Source organism: Lepisma saccharinum, chromosome 1, assembly GCF_977018435.1.
Source record: "Lepisma saccharinum chromosome 1, izLepSacc3.1, whole genome shotgun sequence".
In the NCBI taxonomy this organism is placed as follows: domain Eukaryota; kingdom Metazoa; phylum Arthropoda; class Insecta; order Zygentoma; family Lepismatidae; genus Lepisma; species Lepisma saccharinum.
In genome coordinates, this window is record NC_139229.1 from 75,868,044 (window position 1) to 75,895,975 (window position 27,932).

The 27,932-nt window shown below is 35.5% G+C and overlaps 1 protein-coding gene across 1 annotated transcript; it reads left to right on the top strand.

Moving 5' to 3' along the window:
* Drep4 (DNA fragmentation factor-related protein 4) lies at window positions 1–27,802 on the top strand. The gene is made up of 6 exons (XM_083133275.1): window positions 1–176; window positions 7,768–7,866; window positions 9,004–9,139; window positions 12,426–12,614; window positions 17,070–17,445; window positions 22,774–27,802. Exons 1-6 carry the CDS (start codon window positions 165–167, stop codon window positions 22,970–22,972), a joined length of 1,011 nt encoding a protein of 336 aa, XP_082989401.1. The 5' UTR covers window positions 1–164; the 3' UTR covers window positions 22,973–27,802.
* The last annotated feature ends 130 nt before the right edge of the window (window positions 27,803–27,932 follow it).

The following is a 27,932-nucleotide window of genomic DNA, read 5'->3' on the forward strand; positions in this document are numbered from 1 at the left end:
GGGGTAAATTTTAACAATTGACAAGCTTCGTGCGAAATTCTTTTTGTACAAAACAACCACATCTCGGCTGCTGCATTTTTAGCAAGAACTCTGCTTTTTGACAAGATACAAGGAACAGATGTCATATATATTTTGAGGCTTAAATAACATCGTAATAATCACACATGAATTCCAAGGTAAGTACGTATGGTATAGTTATAGTAATACAAAATTATGTAGCTAGCATCAATAAACCCCGCCCCTTAATGCAGTAATTTGTCCCAAGGGGTTGTAGCAGTACATGTTTCTGTTGATGACATAATTTAAGGGTAACACTTCGATACGGTACCAACAGATTTCTTCATTTTTACACAAGAAACTACTTGCGGAAATGAGTTTCTGTAGCATTTACAATTTCGTGGTGTTATTTTCTTTCATCGTGGAATCTATTTCACCGGGAATTCATGTATTTTTCATCAGAAATATGTTTCCGACGCACAATTGCCGTTGCTTTCATTTCCTTCCACTACGTGAACCAGATGTTGCGTACGTTTGATGACTTAACCCCCTGTCAGTGTTTCCAACCACGCCGTTGTTTTGTAAGAAGATGACAATTTTAACTATGTTTACCTACCCTAACCTTGCCCTGCATGGTTTGTGGGGCTACGCGTGATGACAATTTTAGCTATGTTTGCCTAACCTAACCTTGCCATGCATGGTTTGTGCGGCTATCCGTGCATGGTTGGTGGGGCTATTCATGAGTTGGGGCTACGCAAGGAATTTTTCGGTTGAGAAGGTTGAAAACACTGCATACCCACTGATGATCTACCACGCTAGTCAAGCTGTCTCGCCATATTGTGTTTTTCGCAAGCGAAAAAAGGAAGAACAATGGTTACTCGTAATGTGAAAAATTGAACTTATTTTCGTGAAAAAAGCCAAATAACACCTTGAAGAATCTTTCGCAGTGCATAATAAGTAGCCTAAGTACGAATGTTCAAAATGACGAAATAAGCGAGTGAGAGGTGTTGGGACCACATCGAAGTAGTAATAATTTAAGTTCCATCATCAGTACAGGCTTAAGGTTTCTGAGCAATAATATACTAACCCAGGGGTGGTGCCAGAAAATTTTGACCGGGTGGGCAGGAGCCAAATACTGATTATTAGGGTGGGCATATATAAAGTTTGAATTCCACAAACACGTATTCTCTGACCCTCTCCCGAATTCCTTTGTATTTCTTTCGCCTCTTCTCTTTGCTGTTATACGTCATATTTATCTTTTTCCACCAATTTCCTCTGATGTACTACACTCTCCCCTCTCTCGCCTTCACACACACGGATAAACCGTTTGCCCAAATCTTGATTAGATTTTTCTCGATCCACTCCAATGTAGAAAAAAGTAGCAAAAGGATTTGATGTCGTCACTTTTTCCTATGTCAGTCTTGATATAACCTCCCTATTTCTCTCATTTAAGTGTTCCTTCGCTGAAGACCTTCAATTGCTCACCGCCTATTTCGGTTTGGCAGGGGATATTTTATCTTATCCCTTTAAATTAAGAAGAATTTAACATAGTCCATACTTTATTAGGTGAACGAACCAGATCAATTAATTGTTTTGATTTATTTAACTTCCCTTTCTTCCATTTTTGGCTAATCAAGAAGATGAGGATGAAATGAGACAATAGCCTCACCCCGTCAAGTTTGCTGCACTTTTTGACACACTGTGTAGTGCAGGTGTATTCCAGTGTCAGGGTGGTGCAAGGAAATGACGTTCAACCAAGTAGAGGTGTTCAAGTTCAGAAGATTCAACAAATGCCTGTCTGCTGCTTTAAACATTCATTTGATTAGTTAGCACTCACCACACATACACCAACCCAGAACGTAGTGCATACGATACAGACACCAAATACACTACTTGACTACAAATGAACGAACTAGACGGCTCGGTGTTGCACCGTGTAACCAACTAGACTGGGCTTCTCACAGGCACACATGTGCAGATCACAAAACAAGCTCCACAGTTTGTACTGGTTGCGAATCCAGATGCTAAAGCCTCGTTAACATGTTAAATGTGGTCCAGGGCATACTACGTGGAAGGAAGGCTGAAATTAGTTGACAGATTAGAGTATATTGTTTAATTCATGCTGCAATTATGAATAATATGGACCACATTTCTTTACAAATGCAAGAAACACTGAAGATTACAGGAAATATTTCTATCTGTGAAACTAGCTCCAACCCTAAGAGAGAGGTAAGACCTCGCACTTCATGGAGGGAGGCAACTTCGGAGCAAAACTATGTGAAATGTAATTCTATCATTTTAGATTCGGAAAGCAAGTTATGCCAAAATTCGATATTTACAGTTGTGCAAGTTTCAACTTTATTTGCTACTATTGACTTACTTTTCAAAACGAAATAACTTGTTTTTTCTTGTGATACAATAGTGTATGTTCCTTACATCATATGTTCAAGGATAATGACAGAAAGTATGATAAACCCGGACAATAATGAATATTTTTGTTTTCTCCATAATTCAAACAAATGTTCTTGAATGTGTAGTTTTAACAATATTATGAGTTTCTAATTTCTTCTTTGAAGGTTAATGAATAATACTTTTACTTGGCTCTGAGGGATGTTCTAAATTACATAGGCTTTGTATGTAATTAATGTCTGATTAGGAAAGTTTTAAAGCACCTTTGTTCATTCTGCATCAAAATTTCCTGGCATAATAATGTAATTTTCACACAAAATAAAACTCAAAAACAGTAAAAATAAAGGAATTTGTTGCAATGAATATTGAGATGCTAGATATGTTTCAATAGAAATGTGCGTAGAGATTGAGAAAACAAATAATACCTTTAAATATATTGTAGGAAGTAATTTATGCAAAAATACATGAAATTTGATCATGGTTGCCATGGGGCAATTTCTCTCTTGTTTGCATCTTACCTTCATACAAATGGGGTTTCTCTTGTTCATTGCACTTTGAAACTGTTAGAAACAATTATCACACGAGCGAAATTAATCGTTTATTACCCAAAATGGGTAAAACTTTGATAGCGTCCCAACACCTCTCACTAGTTTATTTCGTCATTTTTAACATTCGTACTTACCTATTCTACATTGCGAAAGATTCTTCAAGGTGCTATTTTGCTTTCTTCATGAAACAAAGTTCAATTTTTGACATAAAGAGTAATTATTAAACCATTGATGTTAGCTAGAAAAACCATCCACGGATAGCCCCACAAACCATTGATGTTAGCCCCAAAACCCATCCATAGGTAGCCCCAAACACCATTGACATTAGCCCCCAAAAGTCACAATAACCCCACGAACCATCACAGGGATGAGGTTAGGTTCCTTTAGCACTCATTTCGTTCAATTTAGTATATACGGACAACATCGGTTTTTTTCGATGAAAGAAATTACCAACAAGAACTACTAAATGCTACAGAAACTCATTTCAGTAGTTTCGTGTGTAAAAATGAAGAAATCCATTGGGATGCTATCGAAGTTTTACCCCAAAATGTTAGGTTATAGAAGCCTAGTCATGAATTTAAGTTAGTTTGCATGCTATATGAAAGTAACGTAAATATGTTGTTGTTTTTTATTTATGTGTTTGTTTTTGTTTTTTTTAGATATTTTTTAATCATATCATATCATGATTTTGTACTCCCACCTCAGAAATAATGCACTTTGGTTGTAGATATTGCAATACTTCTAGCCACATAAGTAATAACTCGATCACAAGTCTTATGTTTCAAGTTTTAAGTAAGGAATAAAATTATTACATAATAGTTATTATCTGTCACCGTATTTTGTTACGATATTTTTGCAATGTTAATTGGTAAACTAATGTAAATTCAAAGACAACAAAACTTCTTATAGAATGATAATTTGTGAGCCTTTCCAGTATCAACAATATTCAAAGAAAAGTATGCATGGAGTCAAGACAAAAATATATTTTTATTGAAGCATTCGAATTTTCCCAAAAACATACTTGTTAATACTACTTGAATCTGTTTAGGTAGGCAGATGAATTTCTGGATGGGTTCTTGCCCACCCATCGTGCCTTCCCTGTAGCTACTAACCATAAGTTTTTTCCCTCTATCAATTAATGTAAGGACCGTGCAATTTTCACTTCATATGTTACAATATTCTTGAGCGAATCAAGGTTTTTAAGATTTCTCGCGGGTGTACAGAAGTTTACCAGCACTCTATATGTTAATCTATACATTATATAACATGAGCAGTGGTGTATGCTGGTTCTAACGAGTGGGTAATCTCCCGACCCTTGGATTTAGGAATATTGTGTGGAAATGTTTGTCTTATTGCTACGACCGCAATCAATTAATTCTCGTTATTGCAGTTTAATATACGTGTAGAATTTCAAATAATAAAACAAGACAGTGTTATAAAGCTATAAAAAAAAACCTGTGAAATATAAAATGAAAGACGTGCACTAGTGAAATAAAAGTCTTCAATATTAATTTGTGCAAAATTCAACTTACTCCAGGACCCGATTACTTGTGCCGTACCACATCCAAAGCACGCTGTTTGTCCAGTTGCACGTCAATACGTGTCTGTGCGAAAGATTGCAGCTTAACAAAGGAAGTTATGTGACTTTTTGATTTTTCATGTTTGGCACAAGCGTTGCAAAGATTGTTTAGATTATAGTATCCACCATGCGTCCACATACATTCTTTTCAGCCCCGAAAAGTAAGCACGGCCAACAAATAAGCTTATTAACACTTATACTTCCTGTCAACCATGGTGTTTTGTCATAATTTGCTTGCGAAAATGCCTCGCATATTCCTGATTTTTGTCTTTGTGTGTAGAAATAAGTTCAAGCGATGGCACTGGCCTACCTGTATTAACAATTTACAACTTCCCCTGAAAAGATCTTGTTCGAAAAGGTTTCACCAGCAAATCTTGTATCACATCCATTATCCTTTAACACAGCACTATCACGACAAACACTAACACCTAAATAAATAATAAACACGAAGCACAGCAAAAAAAACAACGACTACCCACATTCAGTTTCACGTGCCAAACTCCTGTTGTTGTGTTCCTGGCTCAGAATGAAATTCCCTATGAATGATAAAAAAAAAATCTCTTTTTGAGCTCGAAATTACCTGCAATGACAGGTTTTAAAAGTTCGAATCATTGCATGCCAGAGCCAGAATTTTTTTCGGGGTGGGGGTGGGGATCATCCCTTATTAGCAGCCGCCACATAAAGTTGAAACAGTGGGGTTAGAAGTCCTGAAGATGAATCTCAGATTATTACAACATATTATGTAAGGTGTTTAATCCTGCTAATGAAGTAAAATTAATTACCACTATACACTTTTTAAATTAGATATTTGTAGGATTTTGGGGAGGGGGTTTCAGCCCCTCGAGTCCTCCACCTGGCTATGTGCCTGATGTGTTTGTTCCTTTTATGTGTAATTCATTCATCTTCATCATTATTAATTTAAAGAGTCTGAATACTGCAACTAAAATTAACTAATATATATATATATATATAATTTATTACCGATATCTTTCCCTTTAAAAAATATTCAGTTCCATGAAAGAAGTATTCTTGCTGCTTTTGAAGATTAGAGAGAAGAAACAATCACTATTTTTGTAAATACAAGGATGGGGGGAGTCAGCATATAGGTGCTTTAATTGGTTAAGCTTTGAATTTTAATTTAGTTTGGTTCATCTTCAATATTTAAGCTTTTTCCTTTTGATAAATTTATGTTCAAGTAACAGAAATCAGCAAGACAAAAGCAAATGTAAATTGCAAATTAGCGTAGAATTGGTTTGCCCATGTTAATCATATATTCCTGTTCTTCGTACTCTACTGGGTATGTTTTCCCTATTTTCCTTACAGAAGGCAATTTGTGAACCCAAAATTCCCATTCCTGAGAAATTTCCCTGCCATAAAAAACACAGCTTCTATGTTGAGCGACGACACAAAAGCCTTCGGGAGAGAATTTCTGTGGAGGGTTGTAGGAGGTCAATGGTCGCCAGTGGAGGGAATGGAAAAGACTCTAGAGGTGGAGTGTGTGACCGGTGGACTCTCACAAGAAGGAGGTTAACCTGGCCACAGAATCACCGTGCCTGAGAAGCAGTGTTTCCTCCCCCTCTTTCCTCCCTCCTCGCCAAGGGTTGTAAGGGAAGCGGGTGGAATGACATCAGGGTGAGATTTCCTGACGTCATTCCACCGGCTGGAGAAAGGTTCCCGGACATTCAGCTCAGAACTGTTGAACGTATTCACGCGCTGGAAGCAAAGAAATGTATGCATCGAAATTGGTTTGGAAGAATATTGAAGAAATGCAGATCTGAACATAACGCCGCTGAACATAAGTCACATACACCGACTCTATGCATATCTTAAAGAGGCATAGTGAATTCTGTATCTCTCGCAGATTTTTTTTCTGTCCTTATATATCAGTATTATACAGTGAATGTGGCTATTCATTGACTCTATTAGGTTTTTGCATAACAAATTCGGTTTGCTAAGTGTGCCATGTAGACTTGAGTTTCAATTGATCTTTGTGAACTTCTCTTCATTTTCTGTAAAGATAAAATTGCATCATTAGCCTTTGTTTTGTCATCCTAATTTTCGGAGACAAGATGTGAAAGAAAGGTAAAACATAGTTTAAAATTACTGTTAGAAGGTATAAATACCAGATTTGGTGAAATGGCCAACACCTCTCACTCGTTTCTTTCGTCATTTTTTGCTTTCGTACTTACCGATTGTGCATTGCGGAATATCGTGTAGTGTGTCATTTTGCTTTTCTCACGAAAATAATGTCCATAACAGTAATTATTGTTCGTCCTTTTTTCGCTTCTCTAACACACAATATGGCGGGCACAGCATCGTGGATCAGTGGGTGTACAGTGTTTCCAACCTTCTTAACCGAAAAATGCCTCACACACCATTGACAGATAGCCCCAAATACGATTCATGCATAGCCCCAAAAACCATTCACAGATAGCCCCATGAACCATTTCCGGCAAGGTTCGGTTCGGTTTGGCAAACATAGTTAAAATTTTGGGTCATAGTAATATCAGGAATGTATATTTCATTTTTTCATCTTCTTGCAAAACAACGGCATGCTTGGAAACACTGACAGGAGGTTACGTCATCAAACGTGCGCAACATCCAGCTCTCGTAGAGGAAGGAAAGAACAGCTACGACAATTGTGCGTCTGAGAGAGATTTTTCATGAAAAACACATGAATTCCCGCTCAAGCACATTCAACGATGAAAGGAAATACCTCCAGGAACTATCTAAATGCTAGAATAACTCATTTCAGTAAGTACTTTCTTGTGTAAAAATGAAGAAATCCATTTTTCGGAGATGCAATTGTTACCGCAAAAGTTTATACAGTATTGTTAATTGAACCAGAAAAAAATATTACAATATGTAATTTTTTTGTGCTTCTAGTATACAGTTGTTACAAATACAAACACACATTCACTCCCTCAATTAGAACAAACTACAAATAAATGTCTGATGAAGGGAGCATGCATTCTCCTGAAACATTACATCAATATACATTGTTAGTTAAAACTGAAAGTAGTAGTCCACAATGCAAGTATTGTGTTGCCTATAATAGTAGGAGTATGTGAAATTTATTGGAGGGTGAAATTTTCATATAAATGTTTCTAATTATATTTTAATTTAATACAATTCATTTAATGTAATAAATTGTACCTTTTTCTTTTTAAGTATATACAATAAAAACTTTTATTTTGTGATATACACAAATTGACAAATTTCTAACCTTTTCAGAAGGGATACAAAGTAACTGACGTCAGCAGGAGTCGCATTTGTGGAGTTGCTTGCTCTTCTCTTCCAGAATTAAAGGATAAAGGATGCATCAAATTAAGTGTAAGTAAGAAACTTGAACTAGCACCTCTGAAGAATATGTGTGTGTAAGTGTTTGTGTTGAAGTGAAAGATGCTTGGAAACTCAGAAGCAGCCATGTTAGTCATTTTTTCCCAGACTGGAATAATTTTTTTAATGAATGTGCAATCTTATTTCTTTTTTGCACCATCTTGCACCGATTTTTTTAATTTTTTTTTTTATAAAATGGTCATTCTGTACTGTATCTGAAACTTTTGTTAAATAAATAATTATGACTGTGTTTTGTGCTGGGATAAGGGAGATGAAGGTCTTCAAACCCAGAGTCGCTGATACTGATATGCCAAAGCATGCTATTTTTCAGATCATCGGTTAATCATACAAATTTTCCATCATGTTAGAATGAAAAAGAAATGTTCACCAACCAATATATTGATCTTCTTATACATTGTTCAAGATTAGAATGTATTAGAAAATGTCCCTGTTGCCCATTTATTTCTTGCATTTTCCAGACATTTCTCGAACTACTCCAATGAAAAAGGTCAAGAAACTTTGTAAAGAAGAAATATATTTTTAATTGTCTGATGATATTTAGAATTTATTATTAAAGTTTGGCAAAATTCTGAAATGATAGCTGTAGAGTTTTGTAAGAATTTTAATTGTTCCTTATTTCACTGTTAATGAATGCAATTGTAATGCTTCAACAATGTTTATTATATGTTAAAATGTTATTGACAAGATTCATTGTAAAATTGTTTCTTGTTAAATTTCTCTTATTGTTATAACTGCATCCTTGATCAAATTACGAGAAAAGTTGATGAAGGGAGAATTTTTTCCCCCAAAATGTAATGTTCAAAACATATGTACTTACCTGTAACAATTGTCAATTAAAACAAGAACTCTGTAATGCAAGCAAAACCAATGTAAACTGTACATAAAACTAGTGTGCATATGTGCTGTTAGTAGAAGTTAAACGTGATTGGTTTCCTGTTTCATGTATTGCATATGTATGCAAGTTTTTAAACAGTTCAATTGGAAAAGAAATTATTATATTGATTTTAAAATTTCTTTCTTTGATTTTGGGTCTTAAAATAGAGTGAGTTTCAAAATGCCTATGTATGTGTTTGTGCTGGCTAATGCATTTTTCTTCCTAAATTTCGAAAGATTCCTCCAAGAATGGCAAGCCGTGCAGTAGTTTTGCTTCAAGATGGCACTGAAATTGATGATGAGGATTATTTCCAAACCATACCTCAACAAACATTATTTATTCTGCAGAGACCAGGTGAAGTTGCAGTAACAGGTATGAAACCATTTCTGATTTTAAACAATGTTCAGTGTTTGTTGAACTTCTTGCCAGTGTGTTCACTTAGTTTGATAAGTTACAGCAGCATCAAAAGGACAAATTATTATCTATCCAAAGAAAAGTCTATAAGATGGTGTCAGCTGTGATACTCTTTACATTTTATTTATCTTGTTTTGTGAAATTTGCTGCAGGTTATTACTAGGAAGAGTATCTTCATTTTTTAATGTATAGAAATTCATATTAGAATAGAAGAGAATGCTTTATTGTTGTTAAGCAACCTCAAGTTGCAATTTGCCATACAAATATAATTTAGTACAGTATACATTGAAGGAACTAAAGAAATTCATATTATGATTGCTTTTTCAAAGTACAAAGAACTTTCTGCATTTAGCTATTTCCAGCATCGATTCAGTTTACCCCTCCTGGGTCTCTTGAAGTACAAGAAAGCTTTGTTGGTTGACATTAGATACAGTATGTAACATTCTTATTCGTACACATTGATTTTCAAAGAAAATGCTTTAATATCTGAAAGGAAATACACTCTCTTGAAATTGTTTCTTTACAATTCAATAACTAATATCATTAGGAACATAAAATCTTACCCAAATTCTGTATAACCAATGCCAATAATAAATTAAATGAAACTGAAAGAGAAACATGCCATTTTTTTTACAACTTTTCTATTCGTACACTTAATAATATAAAAGAAAAAAGTATGTTCAGAGCAAATTGACTGACAGTTCTAATACTTTGATGCGTATCCTTTGGCTTTAAATACTGCTTGACACCTGTTCTTCATACAATTAACCAGTTTCCGACATGTTTCAGAGCTTATTTTATTCCACTCGGCTTGCACAACAGTTTTCAACTCTTGTTTCAACTTTATGGACTCGCCTCTTCAAAATTGCCCATAAATGCTCAATGGGATTTAAGTCTGGACTTTGAGCTGGTGTTTGTAGTAGTTTGGGCACATTCCATATTAGCGAATTCATGTTAACTCATGCCTTATGCTTACTGTCATTGTCATGTTGGAATCTCTAGATAGGTGGTATGTCCATATTTTGGGCACTCTGCTTTACATTGTTCTTGAATATGTCCAAATAGACATATGCATCCATGATACCATCAATAAACTGGATGGTACCAACACTTTGGATGCCATACAGCCCCAAATCATTAATCACCCACCAATGTGTTTAACTGTTGGAACTGTGTTAATGTGATCATTGTCTTTATTTGATTTTCTCCAGACCCTATTTATCCCATCTGACCCGTATATATTAATCTTGGACTCATCTGGCCATATGACACTATCCCAAAATTCCTGGTCCTTGTGGATGTGCTCTTTCGCGAATGAAAGTCTATTCCTGCGATTCACCTTATTTAGATACGGCCTCTTTCGTGATATTCTGCCATGATATCCATACTTTCACAAGGCAAGTCGGACAGTTTGATTGGAGATCATCTTGCCAGCAACATTTTCTACTAACGGTCGTAACTGAGGAACACTTAGTCGCACTCTTTTTAAAATAAAGCGTTCATCACGTTTATGCAACCATCTCTCTTTTGGTTTTGTCGACACATTGTGTGTTGAACCTTCCTCTCTAAATTTGTTTACTATGTATTGAACTGTGGAGTGTGATTTATTGACTGTTTGTCCAATTTTTCTTAACGAATAACCTCTTAAGGGCCAAATTTATAATAACATCCTTCAGATCGGAACTAAGTTCCTTCACCTTGCCCATTTCGAACATGCTGATAGATAGACGATAGGCCTACAACAATACCTACGCCAGCATTCCACTAGACGGGGAGCGCACCTGTATGTTCAAACTTGTTATGAAGTTGCAAACTGCATGAAATCGCCCAAATATCGGTGGTGCTGTATGCGAGGAAGATTGAAACTCTTGCCTGTACGAATAACAATGTTGCATGAAACCACTTGTTTTTCTCTTTTCACACAAATTATATGCTCTGTTTATACACTTTGAACATACATTTTTATTGACATTTGGTGGTGAAACCTTCATTAACATTAATTTCCAGGTACATATGAAAATGATTATATTTACTAGTAGATATGCCATTTTTTCCTCGAAAATTCTATGTGTACGAATAACAATGTTACAAACTGTAGGAAACATGCATATTTCATTTTTGAAGGAAGCACAAAATGTGAAATAAGACATAATATTCATTTTCATGGTTTGTCACAAAATGGACTACAAAATGTGAAATACACCGTTCATTTAGCAATACAACATTTCCAGAAATCTCAATTATCCTGCAAGTTAGGCAAAACATTATGGAAAACTGATTAATTGTGTTATAAAAATTTAAGAAGCAACAGTGGACTCCATTACACAAGAATAAGCTTGATACTGCGATAAATACATAAATGTGTTCTTAGAAAGGAAATGTTTATATTGTGAAAGAAGTACAGTTTTAAAATTAAATTTTAGAATTAAATTCACCATTTTAACACCAAAATGCCACATTATACACTGCTTTTGATCCCGAAATGTGTCCAGTTTTTGTACCAATATCTTGGTCTTTTATTCACCATACATTTGTGGCTCTCACTGTAGACTGTCATTTACATTTTATAGTTTGCATAAAATTGTTATTGTTCATTGTAAGTTATGGCTCAAAAGGAGTGAAAATAGCCCATCATCATCATCATCCTCCTTTGCCGTTTCCTGCCTCTGGCTGGGTCGGCATAGAAGTGAAGCCTCTCCATTTTTTCCTGTTCTTCCACCACTCCTCTCTTTCCATGGTGTTCCAATTTTGTCCTCTTCTCCTAACACTCTCCACTATCTGCTCTTTCCACCGACATCCTGGTCTTCCTCCCTTGGCTTTATTCCCACTCCTTGTGCATTGTAAGCCGATCATATAGATTGATATTTGGGAAAAATAAAATGTCATGCGTAATTACAAATTTCATGCTTTTTACTTGTTTCGTTCCATTTTTCACTTTTATTTTTATATCTTGCACAGATTTTATACCCCCTAAAGGCAACAAAATATTCAAGTTAGGGTATACTGTATTTATGGAAATTTTCCATTATCAGTGCATATTTTGGAGATTTTTTTAGTTCATATACCTTCCCCATTCATACTTAATACAAAATAATGTAAAACTGCTTCGCGGAAAACATGAGTACCTTAATTACCTTCCCTAGTTGTTTCATGGTATTGAAGATTAATATAGCATACTACTAAGTTATGAGATGCCATAGTCATATTCATTTTAACATTTGTGGATTCTTTATTTATTTATCAGGCCATGAATTGCTGCTGGATATGCTAAAGAAGGTGAATTCGGATTATTTAAACTGTGGAAGAGATGCAAGAAGTTTCATGGACGACGAAAAAGTTATTGCGAAAATGCAAGAAATTCTAATGCAAATGGATCCTGCTAGAAGGAAAAGATTAATGAGCTCCAGAGCAGAGGATCCAGAATGGTTTGAAGGTGAGAAGAGATGGTGAAACTGGTAGAGCTTTATCGTGCTATATTTTCCTGTTATTTCTCTATTCATAAGCATTATTTCACTATTTAAAAAGTAAAAACCCATTGAGGGCCAAAGGCCTGGCAAGCAGCTTTTCGTTGGATGATGAGTGCATCATGTCCCATTGTTGCAGACTCTTCACTGACCTCTAGGGGTATGGAAATTTTTTTTATCAGCATGGAATTTTTTTTAAATCTCAACAATTTTGGATGGGAGAAATTAATTTATTCCTTGCTAATTTTGGAAAATTTTCAGGATGGGAAATATTAGATGCTTCCCGACACTAAACAATTTTGAATTCTAACACTTAACTTTATTGGATATTGTAGACTTTTAGGTCTGAGAAAAAATGGTGATAATTTTACCAATCCATTAGTATAGTAGTATGGTAATTTAGTATACAATTTTGCTATTTTGTTACTATTGTAATGGATGTAAAGGTGTAATTTACTAAACATAGTTTTGAAAAGTAAATGCTAAATGTAAATTTTCTTTTTCAACGCAAAACCTACTCCAGTTAACTATTTATATACATGAATCAAAGAAGTTAATGTACCATTTGTTTTTTTTTTTTCAATTTATATCACAAGTATACATTTGGTATAGTTAAACATTATGCCAGTACTTTATTGGTATCTGGAAAAAATATATCTGTCGATTCTTAATTTATCGAAATATTGGATCACGAAAATTATATATTATTATATATATTGACGATTTTATGCAAAAATTTCATGTCTGCTTGTTCGTGACAAGTATGTGCTGACTGGATATTCAAAATTGACATAATATCTGTTTTATGGAAGTGTCTGAGAGAAGGTATTCTATGGCATGGAAAAAGCTAATTAGAGAATCAATCCTGGATAGATTAGTTTTTAGAAGCCATAGTCCAGATGGGGGAGCCGTATTCAAGAATGAGGAAAATAAAGGATATGAAAAATATGCTAATGTATGATTGGTTTTGAATTTCAGTGAACCTGTACAGAAGACCAAGGAGATGCATAGCTCTTTTAGTAGTATGTGTAATGTGCTCATTGAAGTTTAGTTTTTCGTCGATGATAACACCAAGATCTTTTTGAGATGAAACCTTTTTGATGGGACTGTTTTCGAGAGTATAAAGAGAAAGTACTTTGTTCCTTTTTAAGGAAATTGTGATGCAGAGCATTTCTGAGGATTCAATTCAAGTTTCCATTGGCGACACTACACAAGTAGTTCTGTAAGAGCTTGTTGTAGGATTAGTGAATCGCGTTCAGATGAAATTTCTTTTAAGAGTTTACAGTCATCGGCAAAGAGAGGTACATTTATGGGAAGATAAGACAAGTCTGTCAGGCATATCATCCATGTAAGGAAGGAACAAAAGTGTGCCTAAGAGACACCCCTGAGGGACACCAGACAGGACAGGTAGAAAGCTGGATGAGGAGGATAATGCACTGTTCTTTTGCATGGAGATAGTCTTTTAGCAAAGGTAGAAGTTTACCATGGATGTTAAATGTGGATTTTAATTTATGAAGAAGGACATTATGGTTAATTTTATCGAAGGCTTTTGAAATGTTCAAATATATAACTTCAAGCTGGGAATAATTTGAGATAAACTGAGTAGCATGAGAAAATAATACCGATAGATTGGTCAAGCAAGAGCTGTCTGGAAGAAAAAACATGCTGAGCAGTATTTATAAGAGGGGATGTGAACTTTAGCAACCTGTCTTTGATTATTTTCTCAAAGACGATGGAGAGTGGTGACAAAAGAGAGATAGATCGATAAGATTTTACCGAATGTTTGTCTCCAGATTTATAGATCAGTACAACTGTTTAGTAAGAGAGACAGAGCGTGGGCTAGGGAGTCAGCAGTTTTGCGAAGGAAATCACCATGATGCAGATCGTACAGTTAGTATCATTCTTTGAAAGCAGGGCATGGAATTTATGCAAGTGGCTTTTCCCAAACCAGTGCATCAAGGTGAGAAATGTTTCAGTGCTGCTGGAAACCACATTGAATGAATGGATGAATGAGTTAAAGTATTTTTGGTTATGTTGGCAAGTATGGCCATTTTGCATCCTTCAGAGTATACGAGGAGAACTCCTCTTATCTAAAACTCTTACCTAAAAGTTAAAAAAGGGGTGTAAAAAAACTCCTTGACAGAGGCTGAAAGTGAAAGATTGTAATGTGACCTGGACAGGACATGCACAACACATGAAAGAGGTAAGGAAGAGACTAAAAACTTTCTCAGAGACAGTGTAAGAGATCAAGAGAAAGCTAAAAACATTTGTTAAAACACTTTCATCATCTCCCAATTAGAAGATTAAACGTTTGCCTGAGGAAAGTAAAATCGGCAATAAGAATATGCCAAACACTCTTTAAGTAACATTACAGACATAGCACGTTGGAGGGTCCAGCTCTTGCAGCAAGTGACCATGGGTGAAAAACAGCTATGGAACATATGTGTTTGTGTACACATTAAGAAGAAAGGAAAGGAGAAGCAGCGAGAAAAGTAGATATACAAAGGCTGTCGCAGAGAAGGTGAGACTAATTCCTGTATAGGAAAACTGCGACCTCCATTGGCTAGCAAATGTACTAGGGTGAGAATTTGGTTCATTAGCTGCCGATTGAGACCAGAATGAGCGCAATAGGTCAAAAAATTGTGACTGCGTAGCAGTTAAAAGACAAGCTTGTAAATGGACCCCTCCAAGAATCATTAAAATGAAACAAAAAATTACAAACCACAAAATTTTTATTCAGAATCAGCCATATCGAGTAGTCATACATCTTTTTCAAAATAGGCACCATTGACAGCTAAGCAAGCATCCATACGCTCCTGCCACTTTGTGAATGTCTTTGAAAATTCGTCGTCAGGTAGCGAACTGAAGAAAACTTGTGCTGCGGTGATCACTCCTTTGTTCGTCATGTGGAGCAAACCTTCTTCATTTTTAAATGATCATGCAAAATTCGGTGGACGATGTCCTTCGATATGCCCAAATGTGCACTTAGCGCTCGCACAGACATATGCCTATCATCACGAATAATTGCTGCAACAGTATTCGCTAGCGTCTCGTTAATCACGGAGGGTCTTTGTCCAGGATGCGGAATCAAAGCACCTATTTCGCGCATCTTCAAACAACTTGTGCCATCGGTACACTGTGGCTCTACTCAGTCTGTCTTGATCGGCATATGCCTGTTGAAACATTGCATATGTTTCTGCAGCACTTTTCCCTAAACGCCAACAAAATTGTATTGCATGTCGCTGTTCATCTAGAATACTCATCGCGAAAAGCAATGTTATACACAAAAATCTGGAGAGGTAAACAAAACACGTTCCACGTAAATCAACACAGCTACTCACTAACGTGGTTTCGCAACATGTGACAACTTGCTACGGAAACAGAATGAGTCATCCTACACGACGCGACTAACGCCAAAACCATAGGCAGTGTTGCCAAGCCAGGAAAAATCTGTCTCAGCTTCTCTGTGACAGCCTTTGTATAAAGATTGAAGTAGACCCTTAATATGCAAAATAAAAAGGACTGTATTTCATGACCTGGCCACGTGTTCACTGCAGTGTAGCTAGTGGTGGGAGAAGGCATTATACAAAAAGACATTTCCAAAAGGGTTTGACTTCTGATATACGATGGTTGAAATGGAAAAGTTTGAAAATATGTGGCTGGGATAGGAGGTGTAGAAGCAAGTAGGTTGAGTCTAGGGATTATGGCAGTGAACATAACTGATATGTAGGATCTTTCCCTGCTTTTCTGAAATGATGTGTTGGTTGAGGGGTGGTTGGTGGATGCTGACCACTTGGAAACTGTCATTAAAGTTAGCATTGTGGTGTTTGGTGTGGGTGGTAATGGTGAAATCTGAGTTTTGGGGTGGATGAGTGTTGATTGTTGATTCTGAGGGGTGGGGGGGCAGGGTTGAGGTTTTGCCCAGGTAAAAGTCAACTACTGTCTGGTTATACTGCAGTACAACATCATATTTCCTCTAGTGAACATAGGTGCTGACCTCTGTGGCAGAGTGGTTAGCACCCCATTCTATGATGCCAGGGTTCTTGGGTTCGAATCCCAGCCTGGGTATGGGTGTTCTTTGTGAACATTCCTTCATCACTTTCATCATATCGTCACTCATCTTCACGATTAGCTAAAAGTGGCAGGAAAGCCACTCTAAATGACAAAAATTAAATGATGCGACCAGGCCATAAAATGTAAACATTTTCATTTTGTGTGATGCTTACGGTTTTCTTCTATTTGTATGTACATATATATTTTGGTAACTTATTTTCTTTCCTCAATATAAGATCCTATACAAGCCTGAACTAACACTTATATAAGGATTACTTTCAAACAAAAAATATATGAAAAATGTATTTCTTGAAGTGTTACAATCTCAAATTTCACATTTATTTATGCACTTGTGTATCAAATTTTGACAGGTTTGGACACTAGTGCAAGCACGAAGGAACAGTTTCTATCGCGAAGAGCACAGGATAGGATCAGAGGTTATCTGAACAAAACCAGAGAAGACTTGAAGCGATATAGTGTGAATAGTTCCTCAAGGAAGAAACTAGAAACCGTCATAGAGAGTTTCCAGACCCAGCTGAAAGAGGTCAAATATTTTGGAGATTATTTTGATCGGCACATCTCCATGGAAGGAAGCAGGATATGCAACAAGGAGGGCACGTTTTTGTGCGAGGGTAGATGGGACCATGCCAGGTGCAGCTACCAGATCAATGGCAGGAAGCATGAGATCAACCCATATGACAACAAGGAGGCAAGGGTGGTATTCTCTACGTGGAATCTTGACCACAGGTAAGACCTTTTCTCTAACTTTTCTTGAAAACTATACATGATATTTCAGTTGTGTCTTTTTTGTTCGTTTGTATACATATGAAGGTGTGACGTACTCGAATTGCAAATCAATGTATCCATTACATAGAATTTTCAGCAGAAAATGCAGGCTCGACCAGCACTCAAACCCAGGTCTCTGGCTTACTGTGCCATTGCTCTACCACTGAGCTACCAAGCCAGCCTGGCTTCGCATTATCTTTCACTGCCGTTGTTTTTACCTGTGTGGAATCTGCTGCTCTTGCTAAAGGTCTTTTCTACTCTTGCGGCCGCCGATCCTAGTTCTGGCAGACAACAGCAGTGATGCAGAGAGACATGACATGGCGGAAAAGAGTACTACATGAACCTCTTTCTACTGGCTGCTGCGTTTCTTATCGCGCTGGATTGGTTGCTCCCCACTTCCCTTGTCAGCTTATATGGTGCCAGTCGTAAGACTGGAAAGAGCTATAACTTAATGAATTAACATCTGTACGCTGGAAAGAACCAGGCAACTTCGACATCTGCAGTGTTTCAAAGGCAACAGATCCCTTTGCGGTAGCACTAGCAGCGACAATTCCACACAGGTAAACCAGCTGCAGCGAAAAATCAGGCAAAGCCAGACAGGCTCGGTAGCTCAGTGGTAGAGGAATGGCACGGTATGCCAGAGACCCAGGTTGTAGTGCTGGTCAAGCCTGCATTTTTTGCTGAAAATTCTACATAGTATACATCTCCTCTGTGCACCTGATTTAATGAATATATCAATTGTTACTTTTGTTTATAAGCGCAAATTCAAAATGTCTTATGTTATGTTGGATAGATCTTATAAAATGGACCATAACTATTCAACCATCACTTTTTGCTGACATATTTAACTTTTGCGTGTCATAATGAGAACAATAGGACATTTTCATGATGTGCGACAATTAGGGATTAAGGAGCAAAGGTCCAAATTTAGAAAATTCTAAAAAAATTATGCCTATCGAAAATGGTGCGTAATTTCCGTGTTTTTTTTAATTGGGGCCGGGCATTACATGTCCTCAAATAGTGGTCTTTGTTTAATGCTTCCCTGTAAATTTGGTACATCCAGCATCCATAGGGTCGATGCTACAAGTGAAATTGCAGAATTTTTTGTCCCATAAGCTGTCTTAACTCTCGCAGTTATTCATTTTTATATGTTTTTCCCTGGAAGAATCAGCCTATTTTCAACAAAACTTTGCATAGTTGTAGGAATGTACCACTGCTACATACTACATTTTTGCATCCACTTTGGTCTATTATTGCAGTCACAGGAGCATGCCCGAATACCAATTTTAAAAGGAAAAGAAATGTTCTTTTTCCCATAACTTTTATTATTGGGAGGTACAATATATAAATTTCACCTTCGCTAAAAGCCCTGTCAAAAAAATAAATGAAGAGATTTCATCTCTCCACAACAGTTGTTGAGCTACACTTTTTTTTTTTTTTTTTTTTACATTGCAGGAAATTTGAAAAGCATACACCGGGAGAGGGTATACACATGTGCGAAGCTCCGTCTGCTAAAAGTTAAAGAATGTGTAGAAGTTTAAATCCCGCAGAGGGTAATGCTGAATGAATATCTCCATCTACTATTTTCCATAGAACAATGCTGGGATGGTGAGCCTTTTAATTAAGGGGACCTGGGTACAATTCTGGGTGGGGACACAGTGATGCGGTTCAGACTCCACTTTAAACTGTGTTCCTGGTCATGGTTGCATTTATAAGGGCAAAGTGTACTTACATCTGACTGTTGGCCACCTCCATGGCTGAACACGTTAAGTGGTTGACTTTCAACCCTACCACAGAAGTTCCTGGCTTAGGCATCGGTGTTCTTGTGAGTGTCCCTTCATCAGCTTCATCTTATCATCAATCATCGTCATGGTCACGATTAGCCAAAAGTGGCATAAACAAAAAAAAAAAAAGGTAAAGTGCTCCCCTGTGCTTAGCACCATGCCATGAAGGCGTGTAGGAGGTGTTCCCGGATTTGAACCGGCCAGAATCAAACCCGGGACCTTGAGCATGGTAGTCAGATTCATTACCGACTGAGCCACCGCAGCCACAAGTGGCATAAATGTGATGCTAAATGAAAATACATTACAAAATACAGCTCACTGTTAGGTTAGTACTTCCTCAATATTGTCCTCTCTCTCTCCTCATCACAATTAACCTAATGAACACTTAATTAAACCAGTCAAAAATGATTGGTAGTTTTTTTTTCCCCATGAATATACTAACGAAATTTATTTACTTCACATTTTATATGTTACCTTGTTAAAGGGAAACTGGAATGAGTCAATTACAAGGTCATTCAAGAAATGCCATATTTACACGTGTATAATGCTCACCCTGGTTTTTGATGGGGAAAAGTGAAAAAAAATTCTCTCTTGTATAATGTGCAGTATAATCTAGGTTCACGAAATGGCTTTCTTAGTTGTAGAGTAGGTCGTAAAGCTGTTGCTATGCCAATCAAGAGCTGGTGACATCATACCTATTCAATGAGTCACCTGTTGCTATGTGGACCCAGAGGAGAAAATCCTCTTGTGTAAACAGTAAGTCACCAACCCAACCCAAGCCACGTCCCCCTCTCCCTCCACTGTGTTTAGCATCCCAAAGCTTTCACTCTAACCACCTTATTTATTCTGTAATAGTAGAAAGGGAGAATTACATTATGGATTTGCAGTACTCAGGAAGTTATTTTCTGTTATTTTTTGCCCAACAAATACCGCTGATACACATCCCATGTGATGGGAGGTGCATGCTCGAATTCTGCCTGCTTTTCTTGTGTCGCAGAACATTATATAACAAAGTGAAATATCATTGAAAATGGCCTTTAAAATTTTATACGTGGTTTTGCTCATTTTCTCTTTACTTTTTCTAAAAAAAAAAAACCTTCATAATATATACTTTTTCTTTGACTGATGTAACATTTATAAGGGGCCCATTCAGGACCCTCAAACTAGCAGTTAGCAGAACAAGATTTCTTTCATTAAGGCATTTACATACTCAATATATGTAATATTATTTGGCCAGTAATACATTTTAATTATTATTTTCTTTCTCCTTATTTTTTTTTCATCCAAAGTACCACGTTCCTTCATTTTGTGATGAGCTTATTTCAACTGCATTGCACATTAGTGTTACCATCTTGAATGGAATACTGTTGCCATATTCAGAAACTACAGAATTCAAGCTTTACAATGATATATAACATGATAGGGTTCCTTAAAAATGAAAAAAATATTCTGTGCATAATAAGGACCACAGTTTTAGGGTGCAAAAATTTTGGAAAAAAGTGTGCATTATACATGAGTAATTACGGTAATAATTGATTTTCAGGGATGCAACATACAGCTCACTCACAATGCTGACACAACCACTCAGTTCCAGTTTACAAAACTATTTTTGTTCTTCCATTCACAATTTCTAGCTACAGGGTAGTAAAAAACACTTAACACATGACGTTTCAACCCTATATCAGGGTTTCAGAACCAAAATAATATTATTCCGAGTCTGAGGAGGACCGTGATATATGGTTGAAATGCCACAGGTTGTGTTTTTTTACTGAAATATAGACTGCCTTGGGTCAGCATATTTACTGCTTCTTTTGTATCATGAGAACAAGGCTTAATCGTATTAGTAGTGAGAAGAACTCATTTTCTTATCAGCCTGTGTAGTGCATGTTTTTAGTGTCGTTATTGTATCATCTTTGATTGCATAAAAGAACCTGTATAATACACATTCACAGTGCTATATCTGCAAGATCCAGTCCTATGCTAAGTAACTCAATATGGAGTAAGCTCTTGAGGGGTAGAAATCACATACACTGTGTATCTCGTTTCCCTGTGAATAAAATTGTTTTTTCTTGTATGTATGTATTGCTTGCATTGTAGAATTATTTCCTATAGTTTACAGTTCTTACGTGTACATAAACGGAATTTTCAATGTAATGTTTTGGGAGAACACACGCTCCTTTAATCAGTCATTTATTGTTGTTAGATTAATGTTACAGTTATAACAGTGTAGCAATGTCATGTTATTGACAGGATTCGTTGTATAAGTGCTTCTTTTTACTTTTATTAAATTGACATTGTTATAACCAGTTCAAAATTCACGATATGTGCGACTTACTCACTTTATATATATTAATTCACATTTTCAATAAATTAAAAATACAAAACTTTGTTACTTATGTGAAATGAGTATCTATTTTGTGCAACAACGTTTCGGAAAAGACAATTTCCTTCTTCAGGTTCTATTCTCGGCTATCCGAAATATACCATAAGTTTGTCAAATCGTGTCATTCGTCAGGAAAAAGGAAACGGTACAAATTTGGTAAAGGTAAAATTTGGAAAACCGTTGTTACCCCCATGCTCTCTATCATTTGTTAAAACTATCACTATAAAAGCTTCACACTAAAAGTCCTATGCACAACTAAAACATTAAAACATATGTACATACATATTTAGTTATTTTCACCAAAATATGGAGTTAAATATGGACTTTTTTAATAATATAGGACTACACAAGCTACAGTATGCCAACATTGACATTAATTGTAAAACAACACAAAATGTGTTTTCCATTTTCTGTTTCCAAAACAATGAATAACAAAATTTCGTTGTAAGTATTCGAACGTGAATTTCCTTCTGCTGTCTCTTAAAAATGGATTTACATTAACTAAAACTACATTCAATATCGGAAGTGTATTTCAAATTTGTCAGTTATTCGTAAGAAATTCACTCAACTCTTTGAAATATGGAGTATATGTTGAGAAATGTTCTGAAGTGTGGAAATAATTTGTGAAAATAACTAAAATATGTTAAATATGAGTCAAAACCTAATACATATATGGAAAAATATGTTCTTCTTAAAGGTTTGCATAACCACTTTTTTAGATTTTGCATCTGGAAAAATATGGAAATGATAATGTGTAATGATAATACAAAATATAACCGATTTCAGCCTCGTATATAAATATGTATTTACATATAAATCTGTTCCCTTGTTACAACTGTAACATTAATTGAACAAGAATAAATGTCTGATGAACAGAACGTGTCTTCTCCTTTAAATTGAAAATTGTATTTATGTACGTACATGTAAGAACCGTAAACTATGAGGGAAATAATTATGCAATTGCTCCTATACAAGTTTATTTATTTATTTATTGAGTTAACAGTGTTAGTATGCAGCAGTGTTGCATCAAGGATTCGGTTGTTTTCATTAGTTAAATATAAAGATATTCAAACTGCATTTTTTATTGATGCAAATTAGATACATTGTTCATTTATTTTTTAGAATTGAAAGAACTCGCAGCATTATACCAGCCATGGTTCAAGCAGCCACTGACGCAGATGATCGCAATATCAACTGGAAGTACTTCTACAGCTTGATGTTCACCAGAACTAACCTCAAAATGGTTCACATAGTCTGTCATGACAAGGGGGCGCACGGGGGGCAGGATTGCAATCCTGCTATGTACTATGCGAGGCACTGATCTCTCTCACCAAATGCTGCCACTGGGATGCCGTGACAGAGATAACTAATAGGAAGGCTAATGGTGATCCTCAGATGTCTGTTTTAATTTATTTTTTAATCTAGCGTATAATGAAATCTTATTGTTAAAGCAGTTGATACTTTGAGGTAAGGTATGTTTACAAGTGGATTTTGTTAAATAGCATCGTCATTCTTAATACAATTGATTACTGTTTGTTGTTCAGTACATTGTAGAAATTGGGGAATATTATGTATGTATGCTGTGGTCAGATAGATATTTTGTAAGTCTGAGCTGATACCAATGTGGACCTCCCCAATGATATAGTGGTGATGTCGTCACCTTGTAATCAAAGAGTCCCAGGTTTGATACCCGGTGGAGGCACATAGTGGTACGGATTCCACTTTAAACTGTAGTTCCAGTCGTTATTAGTCTTTCTGTGCATAAAGTAAACTTCATACCAGAAACTAGGGCTAAACCGATACTCATACCGATACTTGAAAATTATAGCAATTAAAAATTATTCAAAATATTGATCAACATTAGTGTGTAAAAATTCTACTCCAATTATAAGCATCAGTTTACCAGAATTTTGCTTTAAGATGTTAAAAAATTACATCCGAAAATTGTGTTTTATGTAATCACAAAATACCATTTTTCACATAACATTGGTGCAAAATTATTGTAGCATTGAATTTTGCGTAAATTCCAGGATAATTTGATTGCGAGAATGTCATGTAGATCAAAAATGTCAATGAAGTATCGACCGGCCAGAGTGGTATTGGTTCAACCCTAGAAATATGCATGTTTCTATGTATGCATAGAGGGGGTGAATGAATACATGGAAATTGGTGAAAGAAATGCATTGAAAAAAGATACCAGGCCTAAACATTACTACATATAAAATTAGGTCTTTAAGTCTCAATCTTGTTCATTATGTCTGACCCAAGGATCCTATTTATGATATTTAGAGTACTTTAAATTTTACATTGAAGATATGATAAGGATAGGATTCTCATTTCTCTTAGTTTCATGCGTGGAGTATAAACAAAAAATAATTTATACTCATTGCTCACTTGTTTTGGAAGAATTTCCAAATATTTTCTGTGATGTTATAGCCAAATAATACTGCCAAGTTGTAGAACTTTAAAATATATCCAGCTCATCATAAAAAATAATAATAAAAAAAAACATTCAGGATAACACCAAAGTAGAAAATATATTCTGCATTTAATTTCTGTAGTGTTGTTTAGTTGTTAATGACCTCAAATGCATCTTGATACTAATATACTGGTCATCCAAAACAGGGCTTGCATGTTTTATCATATTCAAATTAGGCAAAATTGTAAGAAGCAGTTATTTATCCTATTACATTTGTGTCTGTTACAGTAGAGGTGTGACACTAATCAGTTACATCATTCCAGAGTATTGGTGGAATTAAGCTGTAAATATTCCAGTGTCATGTGTTTTAAAACTATTATATATTTTACATAATAATAATTATTTTGTTGAACAGAAATGCAATCTCATTAGTGTGTAAGTAGAGTGTTAATATATACATGGGTTGGAAGTTTAATAGTGACAACACTGCTGTGTATATACGCCATGAAAAGGAACTAGTGCTTCTTACTTATACCACATGTTAGTTTGGTACCTAAGCTACGCACCAGTAAATTGAATCTTCCTCCCAACACTAGGTGCATGCGCAGCGAGGAGATTAATATAGTATCGTTGGAGTTAGCGGTCTAAAGTTGTGTAGTCAGAACCCCACTAATGTGGAAGTTCTGGTGATTCTCAACGTACCTCCAGAACAGACCGTCAATGTGCAGTATTTCTGTTCATTTTTCGAAAATAACCTGCAACCTACATTGGGAAAGAATCCTCCCATCATTTTGTAGGACAATGCTCGGGCTCACGTAGTGCATCCTGTGGCTGATTTCTTAGCTCGATGGGGCTGACAGCCCCTGCGACTTTGATTTGATCCCAAAGATGAAGCTTCCGAACTGATCCAGAGATTCTTCAGGAAATAGACCGCTCCATTCAAACCATCAACAGAGCAAGCGCTACTACAGGTATACTACGACATCCACTGTCACTATTAAATTTCCAACCCACATATATTTGACAATCCTAAATATAACATGACAGAGTTATGAATAATTGAAATAATCTTAGTTTATGGGACGTGCATGAATTGCAAATATGGATCGAGAATATTAAACTTCGTTAAAGTCCTGGAAATTAGGCATTTAAAAAAAAATCATTAAAAGGGCATTACACACTTTATTATGAATATTACTTTCAGAATATCTGTAGGTAAAGCTAACATACAAAATTGTTCATTTTTCTTTCTGTGCCCTCAGTGTAATCAGTAATTAATTCAGATTTACGTATACATTCCACTACGATGCCAGGGGTCTCGGGTTTGAATCCCGGCCTGGGCATGGATGTTTGTGAGTGTCCATTCATCATATCATCGCTCATCCCCTTCTTTGCAATTAGCCAAAAAAGTGGCATAAAAGCGAAGTAAAATAAAGCAAATCAATCAATCAATCAGATTTACGTATTTCTGTCTTCATTCACTGCTTCTAACTATAGGGATTAAAATCCTCAAAAGAAAAATTTCAGGAAAATATGTAACAATGCTAGCCAGTTCCAATTTGCAAGCTGTCTTGATCACTGCCAGCTTTTTTGTTGCAAGATAGCAAAGACGAAATCTAATGCTCAATGGCCTAATAATAAGTTCCTTTGATTTCTATCATAAAAGCAAAATTATGATTAAAAGTTAATAAAATTCTGTATTTTGTATGAATCTCGCGATACCCAAAACTTTGGAAAATAACTGAATAGTAATGTTGATTATACAAGTGATAATCTCTGACTGATAATGTTGAACCTAAACAGATTATAGATACCATTTATAATTGCTGTTTGATTTTATTTAAAATTGTGTCTTGAGATAATGTAATCATAACTACATTTTAATGTCTTGCATTCCACCCCACGGGTTTAAGAACTTTCAGTGGGAAGAATTTTGTGTAAGATGTCAATTAAGATTTAATTTATAACGTAAATATGTGAAGTATTATTTGTAAGCTGTAAATTTGTGCTTCATATATTATTTTCGGGTGTTTGTTTTGATGAAATAACATTTCAGCATTTTTAGTGAAAAGAGGAAGTGGATAAACATTGTTATTTTATTTAAAGATGCATAGATATTTATGGAGTTTACCACATAGCTTGATACCATTTAGTACTAGGGATGGCCACAAAATCTGGATAACGGATATGTGGATTTCAAGTTATCCGATATCAATTTCTGATGCAATGGATCATCTGGATATCCAGATACTCAAAATATCTGGATAGAAAAAAATTGATGAAGGATTTGTGGAAAATACATACTTTGAAATACAAAAATGACAAAAGAATATGAGGATAGCCCATAAACGGATAAACGATAAAACTATATGGATAATACACACATTTGGATATCTGGGAATTTTGGTTAATTCAAATATCAGGATGTTCAGATAATTTGAATATTGGATATCGGGACATTTAGGATACTCCAAATATCTGGGTAATTTGGATATATAAATATTGGAATCAAAAATTATCCAATATCTGCTTAAAATGTTATCCAGATTTGTCCGTACCTACTTAGGACCCTCTCCTCTGGTACAAGTAGTCTTTGATTCCATTCCTGATGGGAGCTCATAAATTTCATTGTGGATGATTGAGAAGCTACGTGAAAGTAAAAAGCAACAAACTCTACTCTGACTCTATTCTAGAAAGACAGATAATGGTGGCAATAGGGCTTTGTGCGCTGACCCTCTATAAGCCATTTGACTTGCCAGAAGCATGTAAGTATGTGTGTAATGGAAAGTATTGTGGATGCTAAATCTGAAATCATTATTTTAATCAGTAATATTTTGTACATAATTTTATTCAAGATTGATTTAATTTCATTCACAATACATTATCAAATATTGAAATAATTCTTGAAGCTTTCCTGGCGGTGAATGATAAAGAGGTTTCCTTAGGATATCAACCAAGCCGTTTCCCGATAGGCTTCTGAGCTTTCGAGGGCGAACGTCATTCTCATCTCAGGGATTGACTTCACTTCAATCCCTGAAGATGAGAGTGATTTTAGCTCTTGAAACCTCAGAAGCCTACAGAAATCACCTGATTGATATCCCAAGAAAACCTCTTCATTATCAAGTGTTGTTGACTTATGCTCTTTAAAGAAATATTGTGAATTCAGCCTAGAATTCAGTATCAGGCATTGACCATTACTAGGCGCAAATGTTTATTTTAGGATTGTAGAGATAAGAAGAAGCAATATTTTGAAAATAGCATAATACAGTAATTATGTGACACTTGGAAGGTAAATCTGATGTTTTTTTTTTTTTTTATATATATATGCTTTACAAATAGCAGCAGAAGATCAGTGCAATAAGAAGGGTTGCCACTGGCATTTTGTAATACATAACAGTATTAATATTTATATTTGTAATAGCTAAAACTTTTCATTCTCTCAATGTTTTGACAGTTGTGTCTTTCAATGAAATAAGAAAACTTGAGATGCCAAATAATTCAGTACAAATGCCAGAAACAATATTATTTTATGCTATTTTCTTAATTGGCTCCATCTGTATTAAATGTGTGACAATTGGCTGTATTTTGTTCAATATAGAAGTAAATATTCAAAGTAGCTGTTAGCATGTGAATATCTTTTGGGACAAGTGTTTTGATCTTGTTTGTTGCATTATTTATATATATACCGGACCTCATTAAAATATATATGGTAAAGCATTAATTTTTTGTGCAATTCATGTAACAGTATATATATATATATATATATATATATATATATATACGAGTATATGTAAGTAAAAGCTTCTTTATTTTATAAATAATATACTATTCTTAATTTAATGTAATTTAAATGAACTTAATA

Excerpts from the sequence above, each read along its gene's own strand:
- Drep4 (XM_083133275.1), top strand. Across the intron at positions 7,867-9,003 it reads AAGGATGCATCAAATTAAGT|ATTCCTCCAAGAATGGCAAG; the intron begins GTAAGTAAGAAA and ends AAATTTCGAAAG. Across the intron at positions 9,140-12,425 it reads AGGTGAAGTTGCAGTAACAG|GCCATGAATTGCTGCTGGAT; the intron begins GTATGAAACCAT and ends TTTATTTATCAG.